Source organism: Phyllostomus discolor, chromosome 14 (genome assembly GCF_004126475.2).
Source record: "Phyllostomus discolor isolate MPI-MPIP mPhyDis1 chromosome 14, mPhyDis1.pri.v3, whole genome shotgun sequence".
NCBI classification, from domain to species: Eukaryota; Metazoa; Chordata; class Mammalia; order Chiroptera; family Phyllostomidae; genus Phyllostomus; species Phyllostomus discolor.
The window spans coordinates 21,805,841-21,824,406 of record NC_040916.2 but is presented as its reverse complement, the minus strand read 5'-3'; the positions used below and the strand labels follow the sequence as shown (position 1 = coordinate 21,824,406).

General features: G+C 47.6%; 1 protein-coding gene, 1 long non-coding RNA gene and 10 other non-coding genes across 19 annotated transcripts; 1 reads left to right on the top strand and 11 right to left on the bottom strand.

The window, feature by feature from the left end:
- Nucleotides 1–48: 48 nt before the first annotated feature.
- Nucleotides 49–5,080, bottom strand: LOC118498239. 8 transcript variants are annotated; one of them, XR_004900764.1, is made up of 10 exons: nt 3,326–3,913; nt 3,099–3,131; nt 2,855–2,896; nt 2,519–2,550; nt 2,156–2,203; nt 1,827–1,865; nt 1,647–1,676; nt 1,401–1,458; nt 519–549; nt 49–338 (listed from the first exon to the last, which is right to left on the bottom strand). It is a non-coding gene; the product is annotated as an uncharacterized LOC118498239 (long non-coding RNA). The 8 variants fall into 8 exon arrangements; XR_004900765.1 differs by having other exon boundaries at nt 53–121; nt 296–338; nt 519–1,458; XR_004900763.1 differs by having other exon boundaries at nt 519–1,458.
- On the bottom strand, nt 187–262 carry LOC114512203. The gene has a single exon (XR_003685780.1). It is a non-coding gene; the product is annotated as a small nucleolar RNA SNORD81 (small nucleolar RNA).
- LOC114512208 lies at nt 404–481 on the bottom strand. The gene has a single exon (XR_003685784.1). It is a non-coding gene; the product is annotated as a small nucleolar RNA SNORD47 (small nucleolar RNA).
- LOC114512211 lies at nt 1,277–1,356 on the bottom strand. Its single transcript, XR_003685787.1, has one exon. It is a non-coding gene; the product is annotated as a small nucleolar RNA snR60/Z15/Z230/Z193/J17 (small nucleolar RNA).
- LOC114512204 lies at nt 1,522–1,606 on the bottom strand. Its single transcript, XR_003685781.1, has one exon. It is a non-coding gene; the product is annotated as a small nucleolar RNA SNORD79 (small nucleolar RNA).
- Nucleotides 1,942–2,006, bottom strand: LOC114512222. The gene has a single exon (XR_003685796.1). It is a non-coding gene; the product is annotated as a small nucleolar RNA SNORD78 (small nucleolar RNA).
- Nucleotides 2,281–2,344, bottom strand: LOC114512210. Its single transcript, XR_003685786.1, has one exon. It is a non-coding gene; the product is annotated as a small nucleolar RNA SNORD44 (small nucleolar RNA).
- Nucleotides 2,617–2,684, bottom strand: LOC114512221. The gene has a single exon (XR_003685795.1). It is a non-coding gene; the product is annotated as a small nucleolar RNA SNORD77 (small nucleolar RNA).
- Nucleotides 2,965–3,046, bottom strand: LOC114512202. The gene has a single exon (XR_003685779.1). It is a non-coding gene; the product is annotated as a small nucleolar RNA SNORD24 (small nucleolar RNA).
- On the bottom strand, nt 3,203–3,264 carry LOC114512223. Its single transcript, XR_003685797.1, has one exon. It is a non-coding gene; the product is annotated as a small nucleolar RNA SNORD75 (small nucleolar RNA).
- Nucleotides 3,674–3,753, bottom strand: LOC114512209. The gene has a single exon (XR_003685785.1). It is a non-coding gene; the product is annotated as a small nucleolar RNA SNORD74 (small nucleolar RNA).
- Nucleotides 5,081–6,200: 1,120 nt separating the features above from the next.
- Nucleotides 6,201–15,529, top strand: ZBTB37 (zinc finger and BTB domain containing 37). The gene is made up of 3 exons (XM_028530762.2): nt 6,201–7,153; nt 9,128–9,227; nt 14,541–15,529. The coding sequence occupies exons 1-3, from the start codon at nt 6,231–6,233 to the stop codon at nt 15,027–15,029; spliced, it is 1,512 nt and encodes a 503-aa protein (XP_028386563.1). The 5' UTR covers nt 6,201–6,230; the 3' UTR covers nt 15,030–15,529.
- The last annotated feature ends 3,037 nt before the right edge of the window (nt 15,530–18,566 follow it).

Here is an 18,566-nt window from a genome sequence, read left to right as displayed (position 1 = left end):
TATTTTCTTCCCTTCACCCCATTAAGTCGAAATAAGCAGACTTGATCAGACAGTTTACACATCAAGTTTTATTAAAATTCAGTTATTTGATCTTCTACCTCACGGGCATCCATCCAGCTGCCTGCAAGAAAATGGCCATTTTTAGTCACACTTCCACATTTCAGTTCTCATGGCATCTGAAGTCCACAGAATATCAGATCTTTTATATTCATCAAGGAATCAGTGAGAGAGTTCAAGGTGAGGTAGATCATCATGTATTCCGGAGTAAAACGGTACTGCTCTTTCCCACGCTTACCTTTCAGCTGGCCTGTCCGCCGCCTGACCGCTGTCATGAATGCCTGAAAGCAAAGATAAAGCGTTAGTGGTGACCAAAAAAAGCTTCTGTGGGGCTTGTTAGTCAAGTAACCTCAGAATCAAAATGGAACGGTTTCGTGAGTGATATCATTCTAGTTCATTTGGCAGAATCAGTACATCACTGGTTACAGTCTACGTTATCACTAGACCCATGCCCGACTCACCTGGAAACCTCCTGGAGGGGAACAGGTCTACCTGGAGATGAGGAACAGAACAGTCATTAGAAACGTGCCCTACCTTATTCCCTCTGTTATTGCATCTGGAAAAACAACACTTAGGGCAGTGAACCTATTCTATATAGTACGGTGGTGAACGTGTCATTATACGTTTGTCCAAACCCAGAGTACACGGTGAGTGAACCCCAGTGTAAGCTATAGACTGAATGGTCAGTGTGTCCTCATAGGTTTGCAAGTCTAACGAAGGACCCACTATGACGGCTGGATGCTGACAGTGAGGTGTGCAATTACAGGGCACACGGAAACTCTGCACTCTGTCAATTTTGCTGTGACTCTAAATGCAAAATTAAATCTAACGAAGTAAAATACAACTAAATAATTCTGGTATAATCTAGACTTGTACGTACTCCATAAATTTTTTTTTACAACGCCCTGGCCAGGTAGCTGTTGATTAGAATGTCGTCCTGGTATGCCAAGGTCACAGGTTCGATCCTCAGCATATATATAACTGATGAATGCGTAAATAAGTGGAACAAATCAATGTTTCTCTCTTACCTTCTCTAAAAAAGGAAATCTATTAAAAAATGTCTTCATAAAATTAATCAACCTTCACTTCTCCAAATATGAGTTCTTAATCCTTAAAATACCACAGGGAACATTTATACGACATCAGTTAGCCAAACCCCTGAACCATTTTCTGAGATCACGGTGGGTTCCCCTTCGAGGTTATAAATGATTACTGCAGCCGGATACATCAGATAGGAGCGAAAGACAGTACTGTTCATCACTGTGAGTCTGCTGAACTATGTTATCATCATTGTATCGGCTTGAAACCACCCAACACGGAAACCAAACTCGAAACTACCATACCTTCGTGCCTGAAATTCTTTGTTCCGGGCCACCTTCTCGACGAACTAACTCTTCACACCTGCAGAAATATACCCAAATTTAGGAACAGGTAGTAATAGGCAAATTCCTAAAACTTTCCAGGTACTGTTTCAGTTATTAAAGAGAACTTCATCTTTTTCAGAGAGATTCCCATCTGTTTTTAATTTCAAAAATCATCACCAACAGCATCTTGCTTAGTAACTAGCTAAGATTAATAAAATACCTTACCTTTATTTTAAATGTCTCCAAAATTGGCACCTGAAAAGCAAAGTATTTCTTTAGACTATTTCTTAAAACTGCCCATGGCTTTTCATCACCAGAAATCACTAACAGTTAACAATGACCAAGATCAGTACATTTCAGCAACAATATATGAGTAACAAAGCCAAAAACTGTTGCGTGTCTTACCCCAAGGCTGCCATCCAGAGGAAAACGTGTGTCCAACAGCTAGAAGGTACACAAGACAATCTTTCATTAATGTTAATACCGTTAAGTTCTTTGCTCAGTGTTCTTTGTCGAAGGGTTTTTCAGTGTTAAATCTGTCTACATGCTCACTTCAGGTCAGACATTTGATCGACATCATTACAAAAACCCCAGAGAGCATGCACAGCATGCATTCACTAGCCAAACACCAGATGTCAAGTATTAGTAGCTTGTTAGTCAAGCACTGCGTTCTATCAACATTCTCGGTAACAGTTCTGAACCAATTAGAATATTTTTAAGCACTGAATACTCACCGGAAAGAATTAAAAGCTGGTCCAGACGTATCAAAGACTCAAGTCCACCTAAAGAAATAAGGGCAGTTTTACATACAACAGCTAAAAGTGCATTTTCCCCTCACAAATCTACAAAAAATGCCCGAAATCAGGTAGAGCTAATAAACAAGACCTTCACATCCAGTCAGTATTTGCTTATCATCATGCAGGCTGCTTTGACTAATCATGATGCCTTAGCAGTAAAAGGACCAAAATCTGTAGCACAAACACCCTGGGCCCGCCATGGCGAGTCCTTCCTGTGCACTGGAAGGCACCCCTAGGAAGCCACTGGCGGCACTGTCGTATTTGTCCAGTTACCGGTATGTAAGGTGTAATTTTACTTACCATCCCAACTCCCAGTTGGTTCTTTTCAGCGCCTACAAAAAGAAGCCAGATTAGTAGTGGTACTTTCCTTACACTGTCACCGGCAAAACTTTTACACCAGACACATCAGACAAATGGTACATCTCTTCAGGACTCAATCTGCTGAACTATGCAAACATCATTGTATCTGTTTTAGGTGTCACCCAGCATGAAATAGCAGGAGTGCAGAAGCTCACATTTGAAAAGGGAAAGAGGAAAGCCCTAAGTTATCATCAGCACAGTTTTGGCAACTGGCAACCCCTTAGAAAAGTAACCGAAAAGGACTGGGCAAACATGTACTATGAAAAGGTTTCTCACCTGTCTGCCCATGGCCAGGGTGGGATGCTTGTGCTTTAGGACCTGCAAAGAAAGTTTCATTTCATGTCACCTTAGGTGCATCTTTCTCTTCTCTCAATCACCATTTGGTGTGCCTCAGTTAGGATAATGGTGGTAATACTTCTCGTCATCCTCCCAGTCAAGAGTAGCAAATAAAATGTCATCATTGTGGCACGCCGCGCGCGGTCTTTCAACCTTCCTTTGTCAGGGAACTTCGGTAACTCACCACAGCAGGCATTCTCCCTCCTTTGGCACAGAACTAGAAAACACAAAAGACTCCAATGACACATACTGTGCAACCACGTGCAACATTGCCCTCACACATATTTAAGCCTCAGAATGAAGTTTTTCAGAAATCCCTTCTGCCCACTACTCTTGAACCATCATAGGCTTAACAAAAAGGTCACATCTAAGCAAATTTCATGCTTCCCACTGCATTTACCCATTTCCTACCTGTCCATCAGACGCCATCCAAAGCCACATGGCTCTCGTGCCCAGCAACATTCCTAGGAAAAAGGTTTGGTTGTTTATTTTCTTCCAATTATGTCCTTTTATTATCACCTATGCAAGTCGTTTACACCACCGCCCATTATTTCATAGCTGTAACGGGTGCACTTAACGTTTTATAAAGACAGCATTGCACAGTTAAAATTAACAATGACTTATGTAAATAACGGTGCACTGCAGAATGCAGCCACTTAAGAGAACCACGTGGACTAGCCCAATTACCCGCCTCCCAGGAGGAAGTGGCTCCGGCCGAGGTCATTAACAGAGGCCCAGGCCCACTCGGTGACTCGGCATGTGCCGCCATCAGAGCTGTTGGCATTCATCAACAGTCTCAGATGTCCCTACCAACATAAGCTTCATCAGAGGCAGGGCACGCAAGCCGAGGTTTTTCCGCAGTTCGGCCCAACAACCCGACTGTTGCGTTCACGTCGAGCTCACACCCAATACACTATCCTCTACAATCCTCATCCTGTGGGTCCTCCAAAGGCCTGCGACTAGCCTGGGAGTGGCAAGCAATTTAGAGCGACCTTAGTGCAGTGACCTGGAGGGCTCGAGCCAAGAACCCACTTAGCAACCGCAAAACAAAGACACACATACCCAAAGCCGACTTCCATCTGCGAAAGACCGAGATGGCGTCCAGGCACCTGTATATAAGGGTTTCTTTCCGTGACGTCATGACGCACGCACTTGCCCTGCCAGCGTCCGCCTGAGCTCCTCCCCCTCTCCTCCCTCAGTCTCCTCCTCCAGCCACACCTCCTTCCCTGCCTCTAAGCCCGCCCTTGGCCCCGCCCCCTAGACTTGTGGGCGGGGCCACAATCACCCGCGTGACGCAAGGTTCCCACCCTCCTACCGACCGAGGAGGAAGACAGGAGAGGGGAGGGGGCGCGAGGGAAGGAAAGTGCTGGGGGAGGGGTAAGGGGGATGGTGTAAGGGTGAGTGATTTCCTTCCGGCACGTCGCCCGCTCTGGGGGAGGGGGCGGGGGGTTTCACTTCCGGGACGGTGTTCCGGCCCATTCCGGCCCATTTCCACCCCCGGAGGTAGGTGCTGCTCCTTGCCTGGGCTGGGGCCCCGCACGACCGTCCCACTGTCCTGCCCTGGGGCTGCCCTGCCCGATCTCCTCCCGCAGCCTGCTCCCGGGGTGCTCAGTCTCTTCCCTTCACCCCCACCTCAAGGCACCCAGAGACCTTCCACCCCTTTGGCCCCCGGCCGGGCGGAACTGCCAGACCCGCCCCCTTGCCTGGCCCCTCCCTCAGGACCCCGGGATGGGCGGCCCCCTCCCCCACCGCAGCCAGCCACACCCAGGCACACACACCCACCCCTGGCACCTCCCAGCCCGCCTACACCTCCTGCCTGGCCCGGGTCCCGGGGCGCCGCCCCCTTCCCGGTCCGGTCCCCGCACCTGAAGGCCCCTCCCCGCCCCACTCGCTGCAGCCTTCTCTCTCTGTCCCCCTGCTCCTCGGTGACATTTGGCGGCTCAGCCAGCCCCCCGGTCCCCACGCTTCCTAACGCAGACGGAAGCCACTCAGGTACGGGAGTGGGCGACCCCACGCGTTCCCGATTCCTCCTCTTACAGCGCTCACCCTCCAGTGCCGGCGGGAGAGAAGGACCTTCCTCCAGGGGCCTCCTCCTCACTGGGGCATTGCCGGAAAGAGCACACAAAAAAGGCGCTGGTGTAGGCGCCAAAATAAACACATCTGAATTCAGGATGGCATCGACAGAGGCTCTTACTGGATTAAAAGTTTGCAAACAAACAAAAACGCTTTGGAAAAAGGTCAGATTGGCTCAAGTTGGTTCTTGAAAGCAGTGTGCACTTCCCTCTGTACTGATAAGTGTGTGGTGAATGCCGGGCGACCCTGGGAGCTTGTCAGAAGTTCCTGCAGTTTCTTAGGTAACTAACTATGCAATGTCATAACTTTACAGATAAACGGAAACACATGGGGCTCAAGGCAGTGTCTTATTGGGGTTCATGCAAACTACTCTCAACCACTGAAGGCTCTTGGATGCAGTTACAGGCTTAGTGTTTTCACCATTTTTTTAAAAAGATTCTAATGTAAAAGTATTAGCCGTACTTGGTAAGTGCCCTATTTTTTACCAGTTTTGGGGAACTAAATTTCCAAATCAAAGTATCATCACCACCCTGAAATCCCCAAGTGTGAATTTAGATAATTTAGATAGGGTCGGGTATACCTACCCTTTCCTAATCCTAAGAGTGAACTTCAACTTGTCTGCATTGTGATTGGGTCCTGTGCTCAAGAGTCCTGAACCCTAAGCCTTTCCGTGGGGGCTCTGACTCGTATACTTACAAATAATGGCTTACATTCCTGTGGGATATTAGTGACTTGACAAAATAATAAGCCGACACAACACGCAGAAAAACATTAAGAGGCATATTTAGTCGACCTACCTGTATGTAAATTACCTTTACTCAAAAAACTCATTTCCTCCAAGGAAAAGTTGCCACAGGACTTTATATTCAGTGCAAACACCTTGTGATTAACACTTTAAGAAACTCACAGCTGCGTTTCTCCTCTTTATTCTGTTGACCTTCTGTTTCGATGCTGTATCCTGATGCCGCATCCTTTTTTAGTAAGGAAAGCATGGGGACAGCTTGAATTGTTAGCAGTCTGACAATCACTTTTTGATGTTAAACGGAAAGACCTGTGGGTACTTCTAGTCCATATCTAAACATGAGGCGGGTGTCTTTTTACTGGGAGATTTTGAAATTTTGCCAATGTTTTGAAGTAGGTTTGAACACGAAAGCACTAGGGGAGTGCAGTTCTAACTGTTAATGAGAATGTGGTTTCTTTTTTCAGCAGGGTTGAATGCCTGCCGACACCCTCAGGCCCCACCATGGAGAAGGGTGGCAACATACAACTGGAGATCCCCGACTTCAGCAACTCTGTCCTGAGCCACCTCAACCAGCTGCGCATGCAGGGCCGGCTCTGTGACATCGTGGTCAATGTGCAAGGACAAGCTTTTCGGGCTCACAAAGTGGTGCTGGCCGCCAGCTCCCCCTATTTCCGGGATCACATGTCCTTGAACGAGATGAGTACTGTCTCCATTTCAGTCATCAAGAACCCCACGGTCTTCGAACAGCTCCTTTCGTTCTGCTACACGGGGCGGATATGCCTGCAGCTGGCGGATATCATCAGCTACCTGACGGCGGCCAGCTTTCTGCAAATGCAGCACATCATAGACAAGTGTACCCAGATCCTGGAGGGCATCCACTTCAAAATTAACGTGGCTGAGGTCGAAGCGGAATTAAGTCAAACGAGGACCAAGCATCCGGAGAGACCCCCCGAGTCTCACAGGGTCACGCCAACTCTAAACCGCTCCCTGAGCCCGCGACAGAACCCCCCGAAGGGGAGCCGGCGCGGTCAGGTGAGCGCCGTGCTGGACATCAGGGAGCTCAGCCCGCCCGAGGAGTCCACCAGCCCACAGATAATTGAGCCCAGTTCCGACGTGGAGAGCCGCGAGCCCATCCTCCGGATCAACCGCGCGGGGCAGTGGTACGTGGAGACGGGAGTGGCTGACCGAGGGGCCCGGAGCGACGATGACGTGAGGGTGCTCGGAGCAGTCCACATCAAAACCGAAAATCTGGAGGAGTGGCTGGGGCCCGAGAACCAGCCTTCCGGGGAAGACGGGAGCAGTGCGGAGGAGGTCACGGCCATGGTGATTGACACCACGGGCCATGGCTCCATGGCACAGGACAGCTACCCTTTAGGACTGTCGGGAGCCCAGGTGGCTCGGCCAACAAGCAGTGAGATTGACAGGTGAGTTTTTCATGCTTCGTCCACCCAGCTCACCCAACCCTCCCCTCCCCGTGCGTGCAGAGAGCATCTCCCTCTCTTGAAGCTCTTAGCCACAGGAAGCTGATGTTGGGGAAACTGGAGGTGTGCCCAAAGACTGCATTCTTGTTTTTTCAAAGCAGGAAGCCCCTAGTCTCAGAGAACTCAGTGCTGTGAGAACTGTGGTGAGGGGAGACACGTCCGTGAATCAGAACAGCGTCTGCACCCACTAGCGGCAACAGTTGGCGGGGCCTCCTGGGAACTCCGGGCAGGGGGCTGGTTGTCAGCCGGCAGCCTGGCAGCCTTGCGGTTCCTCGGTGTGTCGGGGCCCAGGCCACTGGTCTCGGAGGAGTCGTACCTTGCAGAGCTGTTCGGTTCCCTTGCCCCCGACCTGCCACAGCAGAGGAGGCGGGGCACCAGCCGCGACTGTTCTCCTTAAATCAGTGTGTCCACAGGAGTTATTCCAAGGAAACGCTTTGGGGATGGTTTTCATTCCTTTTTTCACTTCTGTGACGTCTTCCCTGTGTCTTTCATTGGTGACAGCTGCCGCCACAGGCCTCGTTTTTCCATCACGCGACTGGGTCCCACGCCCGCCTTTCCTCTTGCTACTCGCAGTGAGAGCCTTTCTTCTTGGGTGGAAATAGCAATAGCTTGCATCCAAGGACACTGGAAGTCTCAACTGAAAGAAAGAAATATTGCCACCTTAGAGTGATCATATTTGTTTTCCCTCCTGAAAATCAATTAAGATTGACTGCGCAAACGGTGAAAGCCAAAGCAGCTATTCGTTTGGTTAGCACCCAGTCTTGAGAGACAGGCGCTACAGACTCAGAAAGTACGTGCTGTGTCCACTTCAGGTGGCCTTGGTTTGAGTATTTTCCTTCCTGTGTTCTTAACAGTAAACATACTCTTTTTTTAAGACTTTATTTATTTGTTTTTAGAGAGAGGGGAAGGGAGGGAGAACAAGAGGGAGAAAAACATGGACACGCGAGGGAAACCAGTCAGAGTGACAGCTAACGCACCCCTGAGCCCAGTACTTACTGCCCCACGGTGTTAGCGCTGTATCAGAAATTATAGCTGCCCTGACCGTGTGGCTCAGTTGGCTGAGCATCTCCCAGCAAAGCGAAAGGCTGCCAGTTCAATCCCCCGTCAGGGCACATGCTTGGGTTGCGGGTTCGGGCCCGGTCTGGTGCTTAGGAAAAGCAACTGATCAATGTTTCTCTCCCACTCTTTTCTCCCTCCCTTCCCCTGTCTCTGAAAATAAATAAATAAATAAATAAATAAATAACTTTTATAGAGAGAAGTAATCATTTAAATGCAAAGACTTTGAATCTCCTTGTCTATTACCAACAGTCTGAAATACTGGTATATAATAAGTTTTCCCTGGGACCTGGGGGGAGGAAAAACCAAAAACCCAATAGTTACATAGAAGAAACAAAGTTACAGACCCGGTTTTATTTTTTTATGATCTCCCAATACTTACATAAGGATAGAACTTACGTTTAGCCTTGGCTTCACCAGGTCTACCTGCTATGTCATTTTGTATTTCTTTTTTTTTTTTTTTAAGATTTTATTTATTTATTTTTAGAGAGGGGAAGGGAGGGCGAAAGAGAGAGAAACATCAATGTGTGTCCGCCACTGAGGACCAGGCCTACAACCTGGGCATGTGCCCTGACTAGGAATCGAACTGGTAACCCTTTGGTTCACAGGCTGGCACTCAGTCCACTGAACCACACCAGCCAGGGCTCATTTTGTACTTCTTCAGTTTACTACGGCAAACTTTTCTTGTCTTACTTCAACCTAGACTCCTGTGTGTTGGCTCCCTCAGAGCGTGTCCTGGTCGTCTGGTGTTCAGTTAGCTCCCCTTCCACAGCCGCCGGACACAGAGGATGGACGTCACCATGACTTAAGTGCCTTGACACCACTTTCCTATCAGCCCCCTTTTTGCTCCTCTTCCAACAGGTTTAGCCCCTCCGGCAGTGTCGTCCCCTTGGTGGAGAGACACAGAGCCCGAAGCGAGTCTCCCGGGAGGACGGACGAGCCCAAGCAGCCCAGCTCCCAGGTATGTCGCTGCGGCCGCTAAGGAAGTCGCTACTGTGTGGGCATCTGAAAGATGTAGGAGAGGGGACGGTGGCCTGTTAAATAAATGCTCTGTTTGATTACTTTTTTTTTTAAATTCTTATTTATAAGCATACAAGAAATACACTTTTGGTGTCAGCAGAGTTTGGGAAGTAGAAAAGATGAGACTGTGGAACTCCTCCTGAACCGGTCTGTAGTCCTTGTAGTAGAAATAGAAAGTAACCACCCCTGACAACTGCGTGCAGGCAAGGTAGGACCTGGGCTGGAGAAAGCCTGATTCTGTGTGTGGGTGGGCTGTTGCTACATCATCACCACTTTATGGGGTATTATGTATTGTGAGCAATTGCTTCTGCATTTTTGTATGCTTGTATCTTTTCATTTCTTTTTCTTCCTGAATATTTTGTTTAACTAAAATGTTCTAGAAAGGACAGGAAGTATGCCTTCTATTTTCTTTGCAACTCCCCTTAACAAGTAGCGTAAGTAGCCGGTTGATAGTTCTGTTTGCTTTCCCTCACAGGCCTCTATCACGGAAGACTGGTTTTTAGAGGGATGGTGAACTCACCAAGTAGAACACAATACGTTGCAAATACTTGGGTCCTTTTAAAGGAACCGCTGGTTGATGAGGTTGCATTGCACAGCTCATCTTTGTAGCTTCCGCCTTATGTCGATGGTATCTTGTTTAGTTTTTACCTAAACATCAGATGTACTGGTATAGTACCAGCAGCGAGACGTTGTTACAAAACTATTTTTACTTGCATATTAATCATAGCAGTTTTTTGGTACCGGGAAAGCAATTGTATTTATTACAAGAATTTTTATAGTTTTAATAAGGTGTTAGAGAAAATGTTAGGAGCTTTGGAGGAAAAGTAAGCTTAGGGATATAATTAGGGCCCTTTTTCTCCTCATCTTTCAAATAGGATGCGATGACTGTGTGCAGGTGACTGTTACGCAGAGAAATACAAGGAGACAGACCGTACACCTGACCGGGGACACGAGGCAGCCCCACAGACACACGAGGCAGGTGTGGATGGGACTGTGTAGGCTTCGGTGACAGGGCGGAGGGAATAGGAAGGGCTTACAAGGCAGTTAACTGGAATCAATAACCACTTAAGGAAAGTCGTTATTCGGGAGAGTTTAAATGCAGTACGTAATGAAGTAGTTAGGAAGGCTGACTTACTCCCTGTGTAGATGTGATGGGGATGACAGCTGGAATTCTGCAAGGCTGTATGCCTGGCTGTAGCAGAACGTGCAGCTCTAAAGAAACAGAACAGAAGTGATTGCCTGGAGATGATACTAAGAGTTCATGTGTACCCTAACGTGCATGAGAGTTTGGTTTGGAGGTGAGTAGACTCTTTCCCCCATCACAGAACCAAAGCAGAACACGGACTTGCATGACAGTGAGAACAAATTTCGATAGACTTGAAAAGCTTCCTGCTCATAAGGGTGATTATAGTGGAACCGACTACTGAGGCCTCCTCTTTACTCAAAACATTCTGTAGCTTTTCCCCTCTTTCTACCACGTGAAGGGTAAAATACATGGCCTAAGGTTCCAAGTAATTCATAATCTTTCTAACACAGCTTTCTCACCACTCGTCAGCACACACTGCCCGCCCCAACAGGCAGACTTTCCCTGTCGGGACCTCGTCAGACGAGCTCCTCCTCTGCCCCTTGAGTCGAGGATGCCCTGTTCTTCCCAGGCATCTGCGTCCCCCACAGTCCCAGCTCCTAGGGCCGTCTGCCCTAACTGCCCGGTCCTCTGTCTCCCCCCAAACCATGGTAGCACTTACACATGGTATGTTTACAGTGGTTTGCAGATGGTACGATGCAATCTTTCTTGCTTTTTTTATTTGCATTAATTTTATGTCTCCACCTAGACTGAAATCACCTCAAGAGCAGAGTCCACTTTCTTAATTTTTGTATCTGACCTTGTCTTCTCCCATGCATCCCTCAAAATGAGTCGTTTAATTACTAAGTAATCTGAGTCACTAAGGTTACTAAGTGGGTGCCCAGTAAATAGGGGATTACTTAGTTGCCTGTGAAATCCCCAGTTTTGGAGAGAGATCTTTAAATAAAATTAATGAACTAAATCAGATGATTTCTGAAGTTCTTTCAAGTCTTTGAGTCTCTGGTTGGTACTTGAAGATTAGGAGGGTGAACAGCGTTGGAGGCCATGTCAAGAATCTAGGCTGCTATTTGTTTTGGAACATAAAAGCAGTCATTTATTTACATGGAATTTATTAATTATAGAATAATTCATTTAACACATAGTTCTTGAACATACGACATAGCAAGCACTGCTCGAGTCCGGGACGTCCCGCAGCTGTCCCCGGGCTCACAGAGTGCACAGTCTGGGAGGGAATGGCCAAGGCGGCGGGGTGGGGGACAGGACCCCACCCCCACCCCCACCCCGGTGTCAGGGAGAGCCAGGGAGCAGCCACATTGGTGCTTGCTCCCTGTTGAAACTACCGAAGATATTGTTGCCATTGACAAGTGTAGGCCTAATCTACACTTTATGCTCGTTCATTTGCTATTTTATTGCAGCTTGACTAATTTTTTAGGTGAGATTGATCATAATGTTCCAGTTCTGTGATTAGAGTTCATCGCCGATAACTAAAACATACAGGGTCTGGCAGCAGGAAGGCCTGCTTGAGCGTGGTCGGTAGGGTACTGAATGTCTCACACCAGATGGACAGCAACTGGAACACTTCGCCTAAAATGTCATATGGTGTGCTTGAGTGTGATATTGGTACGTTACAGAATTACATGCTTAGGATTTTGTGATTTAAAAAGGGCGTTATTTGTGCCGGACCCTGTATTTATTTTCTGCTTGTGGACCATCCTGGCATTACATTATGACATTATTTTCCTTAAAATTAGTCAGTGTTTGTTTGTTTTAGGGAATTGATACTCTCCAGATTATGAATAATATTGTTTGTAACGTTTAATAATAGTTAACATTTATTGGGCCTTATTAAGCACTTGATTCATTCAGTGCTCCTAGCAACTTCTGAGGTACACGCTATTATATTCATTTTAAAGATGAAGAACTGCCCCATAGAGTAGTTCAGTAACTTGCTCAAGGTCACACAGTCAGGATGCAGATTTGAACCAGGGTCCAGCAGAGCCTTTGCTACCCTTTCATGTCACGGAGGGAAAACAGCCTCAGACAAGCGGTTGTGCCCCCTGTGCGTGGTCACCCAGCGCCTTTTAGTGGGGCCATCCCTCCCTCTTCCTGGGAGTTCCATTTCTGTTATCCAGGGAGTCTAAGCGGAAAGAGAAGTTGTCTAAAACACCGGAAATCACATAAAACCACAGTCTCACTGTTTAAGGTGGGGCTTCGCTTGCTGCCTCCCAGGCCTGCGGAGAACTGCCCCGTCCCGCTGGAGACGCCGGAGGGCGTTGTCCACCAGCACGTGAGGAGGCAACGCCCAGCTTCAGACTCACAGAGAAGGGCACAAGACTAATTGCTAATCAGATGACTCTCCGGTTAATCCAGGGTCAGCTTTCACATTTTCTCCCTGTTGCATCGATACTTCAGCCTCTGCTAAATGTGTATTATTCCCTTCTACATGTGTTATGTACACGCATAAGCTTTTCACTCAAAGCATGGACATAATTTATGTCAATACTGAATGATGATGTTTTAATATGAATTTTGAATCAAAAGCATTTATAAATCCAACAGTTTTGTTATCCATTCAAAGGAATATTTTATTTGCACTCCCAGCTTTCAGAAAGGGGCACCCGTGTTTCCCTCATGTATTAAATATGTGGCTATTGAAATTGTTAATGGTCAGAGCAGGTAAAACAAAATTAAGGTCTTGTGTCCTTGATATTAAGAAATTACCTTAATCCATGTGACCTTCATACAGTAAGTCAGAGAAAAAGGACAGGGTTTATTTTGCAATAACTTAAAGGGTTAGTTATCTAATTAACAACAGCAGAGTTCCAATGCTGCTTTTATAATAATTGATCTTAGGTAAATTTATTATCACAATGTTAGAAATTTAACTTAGGCTGGACGGATACTTTATAAACTAAGATTAGAGAAATAGTATATAAGTCACAGGTTATTCTGTTTACTTCTAGTCTAAGTCCGTTTAAACACACTACAGATAACAGATACGTAAACTCCGATGAGACGGTGTCTGCGCGCTGTGCCTCCAGGACACTCTCCTTGAGCACACGCAGCTGGAAGAGGGAAGTAGCAGTGTCACGAGGAGTGTGTGTTCTGTCTCCCCGTTTCTCTCGGTCCACCTTGTTCAGAGTCTCGTCTTCAGAGAGCACAACCAGAAACCAGGCCTTGCCCTCCTTCCTCTGTGGCACCTGACACTGTACTCACTGGACAGCGGCAGTGAATACTTACTGAAGACTACTTTTCCAAAGGGTCACAGGAGGGAATGACCCAGTCAGTAAATTCACAGCTCGGTCCAGTTTGCTTTCCCAGCTCTGCCGCCCTCGGCTGTGGGGTCAGTTAAGCTTTGAGTAGTCTGCAGAACAAAGTTAGCGTTTTAGTACTAATACTTTTAGTAGTAAAATACTTTGGGATAAAAAGGAATACTGTCACCTGCAAAGTATTTACGTTTTTATAAAGCTAGGTACTGTTGGATTAAATTTTGGTATGAGTGTAATCTATTTCTGGGATAAGTGTAAGTTTGCCGTAAGTGTAATTTATAATGAGCTTGCCGTAATGTATTCTGTACTGCCAGTATAATAGCCACTAGCCAGGTCCCATGTGGCTATTTAAATGTTAATGAATCGAAAGCAATTTAAATAAAAAATTCAGTTTCCCGATCGCATTAGCATGCTACAGATGCCTAGTAGCCGCACGTGGCTGGTGGCCCTGCATTAGATGCTGCGGATAGAGGAGTAGTTCCGCCCCACAGGGAGTTCAACTGGGCCAGCACTGTCGAGGCACCTGCCCGGCCGCCCGGGCATAACTAGGTCAGAGTCCAGGAGGACGGGACGGGCGGGCTCCGACTCTCCCGTTGCTGTAAAAGAGAACATGGAGCGCGGTTTTCAGAAGAAGCGTGCCGTTTGTGAGCATGCAGCCACAGAGTAACTCGACTGTCTTGTTCTGTTGTGGTAGTGAAATACTGTGTCCTCAGATCTTTGTTGTTGTTTTGTTAACATCGCTACTTTTTGGTAGTAATCTTCTGTTTGGATCTCTACTCAAAATAAGCATAAAGCTTCGTAACAGAAGTAAAAGTCAATTTGATTTCTTTTACTCTGTCTCTCATAGTACATATTTAGAAATACATGCTTATTTCTGTGCTCGTTTCCTCACCTGGCACAGGTGGAAGAGTCAGCCATGATGGGAGTAAGCGGCTACGTGGAGTACCTCCGAGAGCAGGAAGTATCCGAGCGGTGGTTCCGGTACAACCCCCGTCTCACCTGCATCTACTGCGCCAAATCGTTCAACCAGAAGGGCAGCCTGGACCGGCACATGCGCCTGCACATGGGGATCACGCCGTTCGTCTGCCGCATGTGTGGCAAGAAGTACACCCGCAAGGACCAGCTGGAGTATCACATCCGCAAGCACACAGGCAACAAGCCCTTCCACTGTCACGTCTGTGGCAAGAGCTTCCCCTTCCAGGCCATCTTGAATCAGCACTTTCGCAAAAACCACCCCGGCTGTATACCGCTGGAGGGGCCCCACAGCATCTCCCCGGAGACGACTGTCACATCTCGAGGACAAGCTGAGGAAGAGTCACCTTCCCAGGAAGAGACGGTTGCCCCCGGGGAAGCGGCCCAGGGCTCCGTGTCCACCACTGGGCCAGATTGAAACATCGAGGGGGAGGGGGCCGTCCCTCTTCCCCTCTGGGCCGTAAGCAGCCGGCATCAGAGCCGGGGGCTGGTACTTCGCTTCACAAAATGCCACGTCACTAGATCGGAAGATGCTCCCGAGATGTTGCCAAACTAGAGGATCAGCAACATACACAAAAGCACTAGAGGCTTTTCCCTCCTCCTTCCCACCTCACACTTTGGAAAATAATCAAGCAAATCAACTTTCTAATTCAGGGATCAACAGCCTTGGTTTGTTAACTTTATAGAAAAAGAAAAGTTTTAACAATGATAAACGGTCATTTATCTACCAGTCACGTTTGAACACTGTACTTTCGGTCCGTGTCATCCTGGCTGTCACTTGCCCAGATCTAAAACACAGCAGGAGCCTCCGTCATCGGAACCAGCCAACCACAGGAAAGAAGGAAGTCACCACAGTGGTGGTGATGAGGGCCTTTTCTCCCTGCCTGCTGGAACGTGCAGTTTCACATGTCAAGGGGGCAAAAGAGTATCCTGGTGCTTCTTACTGTTTTGCAAGGTTAGACCTTATCTTCGCCCTGACCGGGCGCCCGGGAGGTGCGGGCTTGTTGCCTGAAACAGCCATCCCGGGCGGCGTTCTGGGGCAGCGTCCCCTGAAGCACTTTAGGCAGCTGGAAGGGAAGTGACAGCAAGTGATCGCAATAGGTACCGCTAGGCTCGGGGGCCAGGGGCTGGGTGGAGGCCAGGGGAGCAGGGGAGGAAGTTCGGGGTTTGCCAACGTGGAGCAGTAGAGAGCCTGCTGCAGCCACAGCGCTCGCGCACCTCTGGGGATTAGGAAGTGGCTCTCGGTCCAGGTGAGTTCACGTGTTAGGTGAATTCTGACTACCAAAGTCTCACCCAGCCTCCTCGGCTCCCAGCTCCACCCAACAGCAATAGTACGCAACAGAAACGCCACTTTCCAGTGAAATGAGCCTGGATTGTATTTTTAAATCCACAGGTCTCCCTATTTGATAACTTTTATATGAAGTTTTAAACACGTTTTTTTCCTGCAGTATTGTGATTGAAGAAATTCAACACTATGGTTCTCATTGCGACCACAGTTCCATTTCCTCCTTCGTAAGCGATAGTTTGTATTCTCAGTACACTAGAAGAACCTCACTAAATCCATGTCTCGTGTCTGCAAACCTAGGAACTCGTGAAAAACCAACCATCAGCAAGCTGCTGGTGGCTCCAAGAGCTTTGCTTTGTGATAATACAGCACAGGGCACTTCCCAGACAGCGTCGGGCACAGTCGTGTTGCAATAACCTGACCAAGGCATCGCTTTTGACCAGGTTTGGTTCCTTAATCATTCCTGAGATTTTTTTAAAACTTCAAGAGACCTTTTTGGTAATTCCGAGATTCTTAATCCAGCACCAAGTCGGAAAGAATTTACCACACGTGTAGAGCTCCAGATGCCCTGTTGTGCGTGCACAGTGAGGGGGGTCGGTGAGGGGTGCAGGTGAGTGGATGCTCACAGTGCAGGTAAGAAAGAACAATCTCTAGCTTCTCCTAATCATCGTTACGTTGCCAAGGGTACTGAAATGTGTAGCGGTTTAAGCAGTTGTTTGGGTGCAGAGACATGGGTGATTGTAAGAGATTTGGGAGAGGGCTGGTCCTGCCTGCACTGGGGGGCCATCTGTGAGCCAGCCGTAGTGGTGCGCCCCCTCCTGAGAACGCTTTGTGTACAGGGAGCGGGGAGAGGGGGGTAATGATGCCGTTCCTTTGATGCTGGGATGTTAGAATTCAGAATGCAAAGGGTAACTTGAGCACCCCGAGAATTGTACATACACGAACAGCTGCACTGTATCGCTGGAGAAGGGTGATTCTGTCTCTCACAGAAACGTGTCTTTCAACAGAAATGTAATAATGCTCCCATTTGCTGAGGGCCTACCCTTAAACGTAGTGTTGAAGCTGAATTTTTTCTTTAGAAGACAGACTGGGACATTGTCCTCTTTAGCCGGGCATCAGCATGAGGGGGAAGAACTCTTGCCCAGGTCCGTCCTAGGGACCAGCGAGGCTGTGTGGCCTGGAAAACGTGGAGTGGAAGTTAGGGGAACGTTTCCGCTGGTCGTCGAGGCTTCCGATGGGCAGATCTTGCCATTGCTAAATAGGTGAGGAGTACGGGATGTCCTGCTTTAGATGGAGTTTTTAAGCCTGCCAAAAAAATATTAAGTCCATCCATCCTACTTCTGAGAAGTAGTATGCTGGAAAGTTCTTTACTGCTTTGTCAGTTTCTTAGATTTTGTGTGAGAAAATGGAGCTTTTAAAACTATTACCAAATTGTAACGGTGAAGTGCAGTAACTTCTGTAAAGAGAAGCTTTGCGGCGTCGGTCAGCACTCCGCCCGGGGCTGGCAGCAAACACTTTAGAGGGAGCTGGGGCTGCCGAATGCACGTGGAAATGCCGTGTGTGTCTGGTGGGTCCCCGCCCTTCGCGTTCGCTCCTGACAGCCTTTGCCGTGTCGGTACTGTGAAAAGAGTGCTTCCAGGTGGCGTGGGACCCTTCCGCACCACCGCGTGTGCTGGTTCTTTCCTCCCCGTTGGTCCAGCCCAGCGCCGTGACATTCGTGAAGCTCCCAGCCAGGCTAGCTGTTGGACAGACTCAAGTTTCCGAAAGCAATTCTCCCGTCTTAGCTAGAAGAGATACCGCTATTCTGAACGACTACCCAGGATTCTTCTCCAGGTTCACTGTGACGTCGTCCTAGTTTCTAGCTAACTTCCCTGTAGGGGTTAGTAGTGTTCTATCTACACTAATGAATAGCTGTATTGTTATGTGCACAGAGGATACCTCTCTTAAGGGTGTACTACATGGACTTTAGCTAATTAATGCTGAAAATTCGCTACCAAATCTTGACTTGCACATGTCACCTTGGGAAGGGAACTGCATTAGCAATGAGAGCTAAGTCATGGTTAAGTACTTTAATGCCAAGAAATAGCAAACACTGGGACTGTTCATTCTTTGAGTGGCACTTCATAGCAAAGGAGCTACCCAACATGCTCAGCAAAAGAAGAGAGATGGTAATATACTAACCTACTTTCCTTCTAAGAGGCACTTTCTCTCCTGTGAACTCTGATACCGGCTAAAAGACAGCGTTGGCATGAGCAGTGGCACTGTACTTAGGCAGGAAGGCTCTTTCTAATGACCTCTTCTCTCTCCTCAGAACCATATTTACCTCTGAACTAAGTTGCGTTTTATTTCATGTCAGTTACAGACCACCCCCAGGCCATTTCATCGGACCACTCTGAGGATTAAATCTAATTTTGAATATGTAAAAATGAATTATTAAAGGGTAAAGATGGGAAAAGAAGGGAGCTGGCAATTAAGGAAAGTTTTCTTGCTATTTTCTTTTTGGGTATTTTTTTCACGTTTCCAGTTCCCTCTACATCAGTGACAGGGCTTGCCAAAGATGGTTTGACAATAGAAATGAACGATTTCCTTCTGAACTTCATAGTTGAAATTTGGCCTTGGTTGGAAGTGGTCTGGCTGAAGAGAAAAATAGGAAACTTCATCCTTAATAGC